Below are 14051 nucleotides of genomic sequence, written 5' to 3' on the forward strand. Positions count from 1 at the left end.
AACTATTTAATTTGAATGAAAATGCTTTAACTGATATTTTGATAATCTAAATTTAACTTATCTTATAAAATGCATTAAATGCTGCTTTGTAGTATTCCCAAATTTTAATAAACATGTCTCAGAAAGCTTTAAAAGCAGTTTAAATCATTACAAATTTATTTAAACGAAGAACCAGTAATGTATATTTTCTTTAAATTTTATTAATATTTTTCAATAAACTCTAATACACAACGAAAAACTCTCATTTTGTCTACTTTTTAAAAAACATTGAACTTTTTGTTTGAGTTAAGTAAAACTTATGTTTATTTTAATAAAAATGCCCAGTGACTTAAAACACTAATAGTTTAAAATACAAAATATCAACATAAAAACTTAAAATAAATAGCCAGGATATGTGTTTTTTTCTTTTAAATGCTGCGAGAATTTATCATAAGAAAATATTTATGAGGTCATTTAGTAACATTTAGCAAAAGAATCATTACAACAGTATATGTATTTTATTTTTTACTAGTAGGACTATTATTGTCTGTATGGGTATACTTTATTTATCAGTAAATAATTTAAAGTTACTTGGCTTAAATTCATTTTGTCTTAGTTTTTTGTATATATAACAATCAAGTAAACTGCTAAAAAACAATTTAAACTTTATGCTATCTTTTTTTATTTACAAAAGTCCTATTTATCTTACTATCAGAAAAATAGGAACATATCAAAATAAAAAAACAAAGAAGTTAGAATGAAGAAACTTTTACTTAAATCATATTATAAGGTTTACTTGATTAATTCATAGAAAGTATTTTTTACTCATAGTTATTAAGAAATAAATTAACACTTTTGGTTATATATTAGTCTGATTAAAACATAGCTTTTACTTTAAACAAATATATTTCAAAACTTTATTCACACCCTTACAATATTCAACTCAGGACTTTTCCACTAAAAGGCTTATTTGTTAAAAAGTTATTTTTATCGGTTCATCAGCAGTAATGTGATACAAAATAAAACATATTTTCCTTTTAAATACTTAATAACACTTCTTATATAGATATTACGTAAGTTTATAGACCAACTAGTTGTCTAAATATTAATAAAAAAACTATTCGAAATCATACAAAATAAAATTATTAACAAACATTATCAATTTATGCTCTTAAAACATTTTTATTTTATTTTACAAAACTTGTCAAAACCACGGAAATTTTACATAATCATTTTTATTTACTCTTTGTAATGTAACTTGTCTACAACTATTTTCTATATTTAATATTTTTAATAATCAGTATATTACTAATAAGTTTACAGTAAAGTTCATCGTATAATGTAAAATATATTGATTGTATTTACATAATTACATTAGATGTTATAGTTAGAAAAATAAAAAGTAAATATACTACGTTTGCAACTTTTATTTTTAATATCTTATAAATATATTTTTTTATTTTTACTGTATTTTAAACTTTATAATGTATAATAAGCTGTTAAGCTAAGTTTTGTTATTGTTTTAGTCTGTTCTATTAACATTAACACAAATCATTATAAGTTTGTAACATTTGTTTTAAAAATATAAGTTAAATTATTAACACGTACTTGTTATTTGTTTAAAAAGTTGCAATTTTGCTTTATAATTTTTAAATAATTGTCTTAATCCTTGTTTTAGTTTTCAATAGTTATCACAGAGTGTTTGAAATGGATGATCTAACGCCAGAACAAATTGAAGATAAAAGAATAATAGATGAACTTGAGAAAAGTAACAATTTTAAAATAATTTTAGAAATACTTATACGTTAACTAATACTAAGCACTAAAAAAACTTTCTTTTTTTTAAATTGTAAATACATCAAAGCACAGTGATTTTTCTAAAATATTTTACATTCACATTTATTATTATCTATAAAGCTCTCTTTCTTATTTACAATCAACTGAAATGAAATTAGTATGCATAATTTTTTTATCATCTCTTTATCATCGCTTTTTACTTATATAATTTGTTCAGGACAGAATGAACAAGATGATTGTCCTGCTGATCTGAAGAGATGGTTTGTGAAAAGTATCAATGAGGTCCAGGCAAATCTAAATAAATGTGATTTTGACCTTAATAATTTTATATTTTTACTAGAATCTTAATATTAGATATTAGCTTGTAGTAGATTTTTTTGTGTTATGAACCGTTTCATCATCATTTAACATTGGAACAACAAATTAAATAAGATTAAATATAACTTTTAACCTTCTCAGTCATCTAAAAGTTTGAAGCTAAAGTAGTAACAGGTTTTTTGATTACATGTTTTGAAATTCTGTCATCTTTACCCAGAATAAGTTTAGAAGGAACTCAAGAAAAGTCCCTGTGATAAAAGTTAAGTTTATTATTAATTTCCTAATTTTTTCTTTACAATTTTTTTTTTAACTTTTTGTCAGTTTTCGTAACACTTTATTGCTTTATAACTATTGCGATTTTTTGTTATCCTAACTTTTTTTTAAATGTACTGTCCTGGACAAGACGTAAAAAGGTATCCGTGATGTGCGACTAGATAATCGAAAGGTTCTTTGTGCACCAGGTTCTAGAACCAAATATTTTGAGCATCGTTTTTTTTTTTCGTTCAATAAACTATAATAATACTTGTGTTCTTTTATAATATTTATTGTCATATACTATGATTAATTTAAAAACAAAATATGTATATAAATTCCACAAGCTTAAGATGTCAAAAAACTAAGTATCTGAAAAAACATTAAAGCAAACCAGCTAAAAAACTGTCCTAACTATGTTTTAGATGTATTTTTAAAATTACAAAAATATTAGTTTAAAAAGTAGTTATTATAATATACTTGTTACAGTATAGGTGCAATCGCACACAGGTGCAATAGCAAACAATTTTTAATACATTTATTTAGTTAAAAATCCGCATAAATTCGAAAAGAAAACGTCTTGTTTAAGATGCATTATGTTCACTTAATTTAAATATTTCTTAAAGTGTTCTAAAACATTTATTTTACTGTGAAAATGTTATTTTACTGGCTTTAAAAAGTGAATCAGAACCTATGTAATTTTATTTATATAGTTTGCATATAAAAAAAACCTAACAAATAATAGTTTTCTACAAAAATATTATAAAACATAATAGATCTATACAAAGTTTTATTTCAGATAAGAACTACAATAAAATATTATGAGACATAAAAAGTTTCTTCTTAGGGAAACAACTTTTAAGAAAATAAGTACAAATTTAAATAGTTTTAAATATAATTAAAGAAGCAAAACTTCTAAAATTTAAAGTTTCTCAGTAATGAATTTTCTTATTAAAATGTTTTAAAATTTTTGTTTCATCAACTTTAAAATCATTTTAATAAAAGAAGTAGTTACTTATTTTTTATTTAAAACTTAAACTTTTTCATTACAATTATTTTCCTGATAAACGAGTACAAAAATTATTATACTACCTATTTTGTTACAACAAGTTCACGATTTTGTACATTTACTAATTATATATAAAATTAAAAGATAAATATAGTTAATTTTTTATATAATTATTTTTAATTATATATATTTATAGTAGTAAAAATTATTGGTAGACAAAAGTTTTATAAATTTAAAAATTTTTGGTTATGATATAATTTAATAAATTATAAAAATATGGAGAGTTTGAAAATATAATCCCATTAGCTAGAACTTATTTTTAATAAATAAAAACAGTTTCTACAAAGATATTTTTCTATATTTAAGATTTTTTTAGTAACAGTAGTTTCTGAAAGGTCTACGATGAAAAACTTTAAAATTTATAAAGTACTTCATTAGTTTTATCAGTTGTTAGTGTTTGATAAGATGTTAATAAGTTTACATCAATGGCAAATCCACGTCAGTTTTTAGATTTATTTTCGATTAAATTATACATACTAGCTTTTGGTAAAAAATAAAACGAAAAATTGGTAAAGTAAGTAGTGTCTTTTTAAAATTTATTTTCAAAACAAATACATCTGGAATTACTAATATGGGCAAAGTAAGAAAAGGTCTTGTTGCAGTAATTGTTTATTAATAAGTTAATTTTTTTCAAAACTACAAAATTTTTGCATTTTTTAGTCAAAGAAAGTATTCAAATCATGAAATAATTCTTATTTCGTATTTTTCTTTATATTTAGTAGTAACACATGACATGTAGTTTAAATGTAGCAAAAGATTTTGCGGCTGTTGTTGTCAATGGAAGAGATAATGACTATTATTAAATAAATTCTTTAGAAAAATTAAGTAATTATAAAAATTAAAGGAATTGTTTACCTACTATGATTGAAACAAAAAGTGAGCATGCTGTAGTTAGTGTTTTGTTGGGTGCAAGCTGTATTCGACAATTGTTTTATAGTTTTCCAAACATTGATTCAAATGTTTAAGTTTGTAATTTAAAAACTGGTATTTCGATGCCTTTAACACGGGCATTAGTATTGTAATTCTTGATAAATTTCTTAAAACAATTATTGGAATATTTCATGAATTAGACTACTAAAAACTGCTTAATATTCAGTTTTGTTAAATAAAAATATTTTTGAACCAAATTATGCTTAGTACTACAACTAACTTTCTAAAAATAGAATGAAACGTGTAAAACAAAAAGATATAAAAGTTAGTTAAGCATACTTTTTAAGCATACTTAGTAAAGCATACTTTATACTTAAATTATAACTTCAAACTATTCTATTCTCAGAACTAGTTTCATATTATAATTTTGTGTGATTTTAAGTTAGTTTTTCTGAATTACTTAAAGTTACTAAATGTTTTGCAAATAGAATAAGTTGCATTATTTTTATAATATTGTTTTGTAAAATAAAAGTTAATTAATTCATGCGCACATACTTTTTTCAAAACATCTTTAATAAAGTTTAATAAAACTGTAGTGTTGTTCGTAAAAATATTTGTCAGACTGTTTTATTGAGCAGTTACTTTTACATCGTTCTGTGTACAACTTAACACAAACAAAGTTCATACAATAGAAAAATAAAGTAAGCAAAACAAAGTTTAAACTCTTTTAAAATAAAATTAAGTTTATACAAAAAGAGTGCAATAAAAATAATAAGCTAAGAAAGTATTACTGACTAATATTAACAAGATATAAAACTGCAACTTAGTTTAGTAGATTTTAGTGAAGAAAAGATTATTCAATCATAAAACTTATAAATTTTAAATAAATTATTCAGTGTGTAGAACAGTCTATTTTGATTAAAATAAAAACAAAATAGGAGAAAATAGGAATCATTATACGATTCTGTTGTTGTTAATTGTATGAATGATTTCTGTTATCAGTCATATATACTACAATACTTGCTACTTATACGCGTCAGTTATAATGATAACTGGAGTTGTTGTTTAAATTTAGTTACGTCATTTTCCAAAGTTCAATGAATCATTTTATAAAATGAGATTAAATTCTTCGCTCTACTTTTAAAGGTTGCTAGTTGTATCGGTGGTAAATCCATCAAAACTGATTTTGTTCTTATATCAGATAGTAAAACTTTTGATATTCTATTAACCTTAAATGATTAAAGTATTGGTGGTATAAGGTGAGTTTAAGTATTTGCTTAAATCTACGCTTAGTTTTTATGACTTTCATCTTCCAGTTATCACTTTTTTATAAAAAATATAATGTTATAGATATGAACTACACTAATAATTAAGAAAAGTACGATTTTTAATTTACTGTTTTACAGAATAAAGTTCTTTAATCGAGGTATACAAAATAATCTTCTCGTTTAGTAGCATTGATATTTTTAGAGAGAAACGTAAACCAGCAAATAAATTATTAAAGGAAAGCAAGTTAACAGATGCCTCTGAAATCAAATCAACAGATGTTTATAAATCAAACCACGCCACGCAATATTCGTACAAATCGTCAAAAAACCTCAAAAAAACCTCAAACTACAGTTTTAACATTCACCATCCGAAAACAAGTCCTGTTTTTTCTAGTTCAAACGCTTCCTGCCTCACTTCCGATTGAGCAATAATGCGCAATGTTTGCGCCAACTGTCCCAAAGACTTATCAAAAGTTTCCATACTGAACATTTTAGGATCTACTCCAAGCACTTGCTCTAACATGGCCCAAATTAAATACTTTTACAACACAAAATCCAACGGCACAGCTTCTTTCGCAGTCTGGTTGCGAAATTGTTTAGCATCAAACCTGGAGAAGCTGCTAGTTACTGATAATCATGTATTTTTTGAATGAAAAACGTCTTTTTTATGAAATTACACAAAAGTATTTTGATGAAGTCATCGTAAAAAAGATTGTCAAAATATTAAATAAACTAATAAAATAATAAATAAATAAAATAATAAATACACAAAATACCAACAAAAAGACTTTCGAAACCAGCAATTCTAAACCTAGGACAAAATTACCCCTGGGAATAAGTTCCTTTGTTTTAGGGGTAAACTTTCTTTATTAAAGGTTATGTAAATTAGTGTTTATTAATTATGTTTGAACTTACAAATTAGGATTATATAGCAACTTTTTAAAACTGAAGCAAACTCTTTAAATTTAACGATATGCTACATTAAATAAGCTTAAAGTTCAAAAAAAAAAAGTTTCTAAAATTTAAATAATGTTTCATATTTTGGTCTTAAGTTTAAAAATAACTTTTCAAAAAGGGGTAAAACATGTAGAATAGGTTAATAACCGCTGTTCTAGGCTAATTGTCTGCAAAAATTCAATTAACTTTTCTGACAATCTTTACTATAACTAAGAAAATTGAACAATTTAATATTTTAATAAATTTGAAGCTTATAATGAATAGTGAAATTAGTGATTGAATCAAACTCAGCTTATAACTTAAATTGCTAGTAAGCAAAAACCTGATTAACTTAATCTTTAAGGTTTACAATACGATGAGCATGTAACTAACTTCACAAAATTGACAACTTAATGAACTAATAGTCTAAACCTTTAGTTTCAACCAGACATGTTAAAAAGCACTGCTTTGTTTACTCGAGCGTGAAATTAATAACTCAAAACAAACCAAATTTTATACGCTTGATTGCTTAATTACCATAGTAATAATTAGCATTTTAACAAGTCTGGTTTCAACTGTTCGACAAATTACTAGTGTAAATAAATATGGAAAATTAATAAACTTTACAGTTAAAGTTTTCAATTTTTTGTAATAACCCAATATACACCTAGATTAAAAAAAAACTGCTTAGAAAGATTATAATCGCTGACAGTTTAAATATCCTTACTTGCTAACACAATAGTTTTATTGCTGTATACTGTGTTTTTTAAGTTATAATAGTGTATTTTATTTTGTTTTTAATCAAAATTTTTATTTCTGTTATTTTATCACAATATAAGTTAAAGTTCTGCAATCAAATTTTAGCTAGTAAAATAAAAAAAAAGCTACAACATTTAACGCCACTGTTTCTTTTTTATTTATCAATACTTTTTTCAACAAATCTTTCTTAAAATGTAAACCGTCAATCGTTGCATATTTTAAATTATAGTTTTAAATTTTAAATATTATTATTATGACATTTTAACATTAAATTATTATAATTAAATTGATAACTTCAGCTATTTTGTTTTATACTTCAATATTTATTCAGTAAAAAAATCAATACGAAATCAGACAAAGTACAGAAAAAATTACTAAATCATTACCAAGTTCAACTCATTATAAGCAGCTACAAATAAATTAAACTAAATTTCAGTATAAATTACCTATAAAAGAAAAAAAAAACATCTGTAAAATAAGCTAGTTGAGAAAATAAACAAATCTTATTTACTCAAAGACTTTCGGTCTAAGTAGATTTTTGTACTATATCAAATTGCAGAACATTTATCTGTACACATTCAAGTTAAAAATAGTGATAAAAACTTAACAAAAAATGGAACAGTAAAAAAATTTGTTAAAAACTGGTTTTAATCGAATATTTTAGTCAAAAGACCTGTTTAGATTAAGAATTTTGATTAAAAGTAAATCATTAATTGTTTATTAAGTACTAGTTATGGTAAAAATATATTTCTAAAAATTTTATATTACTCGTTGTTTCAACTTGTTTATATGTAAATTCTTAAAAATTTAAAATCATTTAAGTGAAAATTAAAAAAAAAATTAAACAATTGAAAACAATAGAAAACATTACGTCATAAATGTATCAACAAAACTCAGAAGAAGCCTAATTAAAACATTTTAAGTAATCTAATGTTAGTTTGTTATCTTAAAAATACCTATCAACTTTGGTTTTCATGATTAATAGCAAAAACAAATACCAAGTTCAATAACTCAAATATAAATAAGTAAATCTTTTTAAGTTTTGTGCAACAATAGTAGTAATTGAATTTTGAAAAAAACTGATTAAAAAAAAAATTAAATATAAGCTACATTAAGTTTAGTTTGATTTTAAAATATTTTGATATCAAAAACTTAAGCTGGTTTAAAAAAAAAACACATTAAATGTCAAAAAGCCAAGTATGTATTTTAGAATTGAAAAATCTAATTACTTAATACTTAGCTTAAAAGAGGTTTGCAAAAATGTAAGTTTTTTTTATAAAAAAAAAATTCTATTCATAACTTTAAACAAAAAACAGGAAATATTAACGCTACTTGTAATTAATTATGTAATAAAAAATCTAAATTTAAAAAAAAAGTTTTTAACCTTGAAAAGTTAGTATCTAAAGTATATATGTAATTATTTAACAATTTTAACTTGAATTTATTTTTTCTTATTAGACATTTTCCTAATTAGGTCTTCATATTTTTGTTCAATCAATTTTATCTTATTATCTTTTTCAGAAACTTCTTCTTTTAATTTGTTGTTTTCAGATATTAGCATTTCTTTTAATTCAACTTCGTTTTTAAGCTTTAATTTCAATTCGTCTTTTTCTTTTTTGTAACTCTCCTCCTGATTTTAAATAAAGTTTAAGTTTTCAAAATCAATTATGTTGCTTTTATCTAAGATACAATTAAAAAAAAAACTTATTATTAAAAAACTATAAATAAAATATTCTAAGTAATGCAAATTAGGGTGTTGTAAATAATCCAAATGAACAAGCAAATATAATTATTACAAACCTTTATTTCAAGTGACTTGATAGTTTTGCATTTTTCTTGACTGCAATTATGCATGATGTTCACTTCTGACTTCAGTAAGCTGTTCTCATTTTCAATCCATTTTATTTTCTTAATTGCGTCATCAAACATGTAAATATTGTCTGCTAGTTTCTGTAAAAAATACATTAAAGTTTTTAGTAATAAGAAAAACACTATAAAAATAGATCGGTTCAGTTTATTGTTAGGGATTTACAAAAATCCTAAAAATATTAGTTTAGAACTAAGGATATATGTTATTTTTTTGAATATTTTAGATTAGTACAAATTTTTTTTTGAGTTTAAAAAATAAAATAGATAAACCTAAATTAATTCTCTAGACTTTGTTAATAAAAGAAAACTCTTGTTATAAATAAAAGAAAAAAACAAACCTCTCTGAGTTGGGAAGTTTGCATTTTTTTAGTTCGCATCAACACATCTCTGTCTTCGTGTCGAAGTTTAACGAGTAGATTGAGGAAAGATAAAAGCTCATCGCGTTTTGCATTATCAACTATTTCTGATTTCGACTGTAGTTATTATTTGTTTGAGTAAAAATAAAAGTTTAATATTTTAAGCAAGTTTTGTGATCAAAAAATGTCAAGATCATATGAAACTTGGTACTCTAAAAGACATATTAGAAAATTATTAGTTATACTAAACAAAGTTGTTATAGATATTACCAGATAACTTTTTGGAAAACTTTATTAGTTTGTTTTAACAAAATTTTATAAATTCAAACTTTTTATAAAGTTACTAAAATTATTACAAGTTTCTAAAATCCTGATTATCTTCATACAAAAAAACTAAACGTTAAGTTAGTTATATTACAAAAATAGTATAATTAAAGTAAATTGAATTAATTTGAATAAGTTTTTTATTAAACAAGTTTGCAAAATTAAAAAATACTTTTTTAGTTGATAGTGTAAAAATACTTGAAAATGTGCTTAAAGTCGACTGATAAATTTGTAAATTTAAAGTGGTAAAAATATAAAAAAATCGTTTAAATTAATAAACTAACCCCAGTGAATGGTTTTGACTCTTTTTTATTTTCCAATTCCTTTTTAAGAACTAAGATTTTATCTTCAAGAAACTTATTATTAGAAGTTGAGTTAATGAGTTGAATTTTAAGGTCATCATTAACTTCCTGTATCATCTGTTAGGTAAATTAACGAAATCATTAAAAATGGTAAATGAAAACAGTAAAATATAGGTAAGTTTATAAAAGGAAAACAAGTATATCAACAAGTATAAGGGGTTCTTCTTGAAACTTTTTAAATAGAAAGGATAGAGATCAATGAAGTTATGGAAATGTTAGATAGGTAATTCAAACAACTAAGTTTGAAGTCTAAAACCATTTTAGTCGAGCTGCTACTTCAAGTTAATTAATTTTAAGTAAAACATTAGGTTTTCATCTTAATTAATTCTAATGAATAAGAAAAAAATTTTAAGTTTAGAAAATTGTAACTTAACCATATTTTTTTAGCATTATGTGTAAGTCACAAAATGACAAAATTACACGTTCACCTTGATAAATTCAGAATTGTGTTTTTGTTTTTTCAACATCTCATTGTACTTCTCAGAAAGTTTTTTATATGCGATATTAGTTTTAGTTTCTGCTGACTCAGATTTAGAACATTCGTCTGTAAAAAATTTATTTATTTTTAAGAATTACGTAGTTAGTAAAACAAACCGTTTTAATTAAGAAGTGCAAGTATTCTTTTAATTCAAAAAAATAATAATTTTTTTAAACATTTTACTAGAATTTATAACTTTTACCATTGAAAAAATAATACACATTTAGATGATGTATTTACTTATTTAATCTTGTATAACTTGGTTTTAATTGGTTTCTTAAATAATTATTTTAAGTTACATTTAAAAGTTTCATAATACTACAGTTAACGTTTAACTAAAAGTTTGAACTATTTTTTCATAAAAACTTTTGATGACTAGTCTGAATAAAAACAATAAAAAGTTATTGTTATTAAATATTTTTAAAATCAACTAACAAGGTTTATCCAAAAAGTCCCATCCGCCATCAGAACTTTGAGATGAAATTATTTTTTCTTTCCCTGGTGACTTAATACGACTGCCACCCACAGTTAAGTCCAAGGCAATATCTTCGCTTAAATTAGATTTCTGAGAAGGCTCTCCTGACACAAATTGTAAATTTTTCAGAGATTTATTTTTGTTAACGAGAAACATTTGTTCAGATGTAGTCGGTTCAAGCACGTTCTGTGAGTTTTCGGCAACAGTTAACTTCGCTGAGTTATTTTTTTCAAGCTTGTCAAAACAGTCCTTTTTGTCTGAAGAAACTATTTCGAGCGCTTTCTCAGGCAGTTTGGTTGATGACGCAGGCAATCTTTGAGAACTAATTTCACACCCTGGGATTTTTTTCTTCAATAAGTATTGGAGTGCTTCAGCCGGATCAGTCACTGTGAGATCATCGTAAATTTCCGCAGGTGAAGTTAATATTTCCTGCTGAATTTAAACTCGTAAATTGTTTAAAAATAATTGTACTGTCAGAAAAAAAAATAACTTGTGTAATAACTTAAAAGTGTAAAAAAAATACAGGCACAAACAACATAAAATTGTTTATTAAAAAGTTTCTAAATTAAATTCAGTAATAATCAAGCAAACATACATCTTTTTTATGCTTTCTTGTTAAGGTTTTAGTTTCTTTTTTCGTTCCTTTATTTTTTGTGTTTTCTTGTTTCAATTGTCGTTCATACAAAACATCAGTTACAGTTACTTTGATTTTCTGTTTTTAATTTTCACATAATAAGTACCTTACTTTATATCTAATTAAGTACTAACGTATTTTATTAAATTTGAGACATTTTTCTTGTTTGTTTGTTTGTTGAAGATATTTTCAAAAATTAATTCAAATTAAAATTTTATTTCATAACTTTCAGTTTTATATTCACATTGACAAAATAAAAAAAGTATTCTTTTAAAATACCGTATAAATTTACATATGAATCAACTATATATAAAGTTAAACTATAAGCTAACATTCATTTTGTATTCATCATTCTCCAAATTTTTTGCAATTGTTTCAAACTTGGATCCAAAATTTTTCTATAAGCAGTTCAATAACAAATTGTTTAGTGTTTTACTGAACATTATAATAACTATAACTTGAGAAACGAAAAAAAAACCTATAAGATTTAATTAAAATTAAATAATATTATTTTAAACTCAAACTAAGAGAATTTCAAATGATCATTAAAAAAATTTAGTATTCTATTCAGATTTACTACTAAAAATTATTAAAAATAAAAAAAATCAAACTCACCAGACATGCTTTGCTCAAACTGAAAGTTATAATTCTGTTTTCGGAAATAGTTTTTTCCAAGTACTTATCAGAGCGTGAATTTCTAAAGTGCTTCTCCATTGCTTTAATTTTTAATTATTTTATAAGAAGCGTTTATCCAAAAAAATAAAAATTGAATAGTTTCAAAATGAACAATAGAAAATTCAAAATTAAAGGGTAAATGAAGACAAGAAAAAATATAAAAAGTGTAATAATTAAAGCTACTAACTTTCAAGGTCCATCTGTTGATAATATTTAAACTTGTTTCTGATCCAATCTATCACATCATTGAAACTTGAGCTGCCTTGTTTTTTAAACAGTGCAAACCTGAATAGCATTAGGTAGCTAATATCAGGTTTGACAAAGTTTTTGCATTCCTGAACAAAACTTAGTGTGAATTATTATTAAAATAGCTATTTATTTGCTTTAAGTTATTATTGATGCAAATTGATAAGAAAAATTAATATACTAGTGCTTTGTACTCGGAAATAAAACTGTAGTTAAACAAAAAAGGAAATATCGAAATTTGTAGCTTAAAGAAATATTAGCAATTATTAACTCCTATACTGAAAAAATAAAGAATATAATTAACATATAGTTTAAAAGTCCAAAGGACATTACATGATATAAAAAACCTAAATGTAGTAGAATAATGAAAAATATGAGATAAAAATTGATAAATTTTAAAATAACAGATTGAAAAATTAAAAACTACACTTTTTTTAGTTTAAAAACGAGTTACGAAAGCGAAATTAATTGGAGAAAAAAATAGATAATTAAAAAAACACCTATAAGTAAAAACTATTGAAAATAAATTATAAATATTTTCATTATAATTTTTTAGCATCAAACTGGTACGTTAAAAAAGCAAATCAATTGTTTTTTTGTTTTACAACTACAGAAGGCAAAATAATGTAAGTATTTAAAATATAGTATTAATTAAAAAAACCAAGAAACCAATATTAATAAAAAGAAACAACTATATATTTAGAAGGTATGTAAATTAGTTTACCTCTGTAATGTCGATTTCAGTATCTTGATGTTCAGAATTTTCGGTATCCCTTGATACATTGTTGTCTTCTGATAATTTATTACAAATATAATATAAAAAATTTTTTTTTAATCAAATTTATTCAAAAACGTGAGTGTATTAAAAAATGAGTTTTTCAAAAATGCTATACATCAATATTTATATGATTCATTTTCAGCAATTTATTTTTCTTTCATTGAGTAAAATATAAAATTTAAAACTTATATAATATATAACACACTAATAAAACACACTAATAAAACCAAGTGCGTCATAGTAAACTAATAGTCTACAAAAACTGTTTAAAAGTAGCTAGTGTATAGAGAAACACTTAAAAACTAACTTATAGAATTTGTTTCATCTTCTGGCATTTCCTTATTATTTTCATTGTCAGCGTTAGTAAAGTAATTATTAAATATAACTTCTCCATCATTCAAATCTGTTATCAGCTCATTCAAGTTCAATTCAGAGAATTCTCCTAAATCTTCTAACATTTTATCTCCTTCAATACTGTCATTTATGTTTGCCTCGCTTGCTTGTTTGTTAAGATCACCCATTACAACAGATGTCTCATTTATGCTTGAACGGTTGTCACTTTCATCGTTTTCTGTTGGTTTAGATTCAGATTGTACAGCATCATGT

At 23.5% G+C, this 14051-nt stretch overlaps 1 protein-coding gene across 1 annotated transcript; it reads right to left on the reverse strand.

The window, feature by feature from the left end:
* Positions 1 to 8689: 8689 nt before the first annotated feature.
* LOC145832472 (uncharacterized) lies at positions 8690 to 9696 on the reverse strand. The gene is made up of 4 exons (XM_082939788.1): positions 9685 to 9696; positions 9456 to 9590; positions 9049 to 9198; positions 8690 to 8878 (listed from the first exon to the last, which is right to left on the reverse strand). Exons 1-4 carry the CDS (start codon positions 9694 to 9696, stop codon positions 8690 to 8692), a joined length of 486 nt encoding a protein of 161 aa, XP_082795914.1.
* Between the last annotated feature and the right edge of the window lie 4355 nt (positions 9697 to 14051).

The sequence above is a fragment of the Thalia democratica genome, chromosome 3 (genome assembly GCF_965202585.1).
Source record: "Thalia democratica chromosome 3, ktThaDemo2.hap1.1, whole genome shotgun sequence".
In the NCBI taxonomy this organism is placed as follows: domain Eukaryota; kingdom Metazoa; phylum Chordata; class Thaliacea; order Salpida; family Salpidae; genus Thalia; species Thalia democratica.

Excerpts from the sequence above, each read along its gene's own strand:
- LOC145832472 (XM_082939788.1), bottom strand. Across the intron at positions 9,199-9,455 it reads AAACTTCCCAACTCAGAGAG|AAACTAGCAGACAATATTTA; the intron begins GTTTGTTTTTTT and ends TATTTTTTACAG. Across the intron at positions 8,879-9,048 it reads TCAAGTCACTTGAAATAAAG|GAGGAGAGTTACAAAAAAGA; the intron begins GTTTGTAATAAT and ends ATTTAAAATCAG.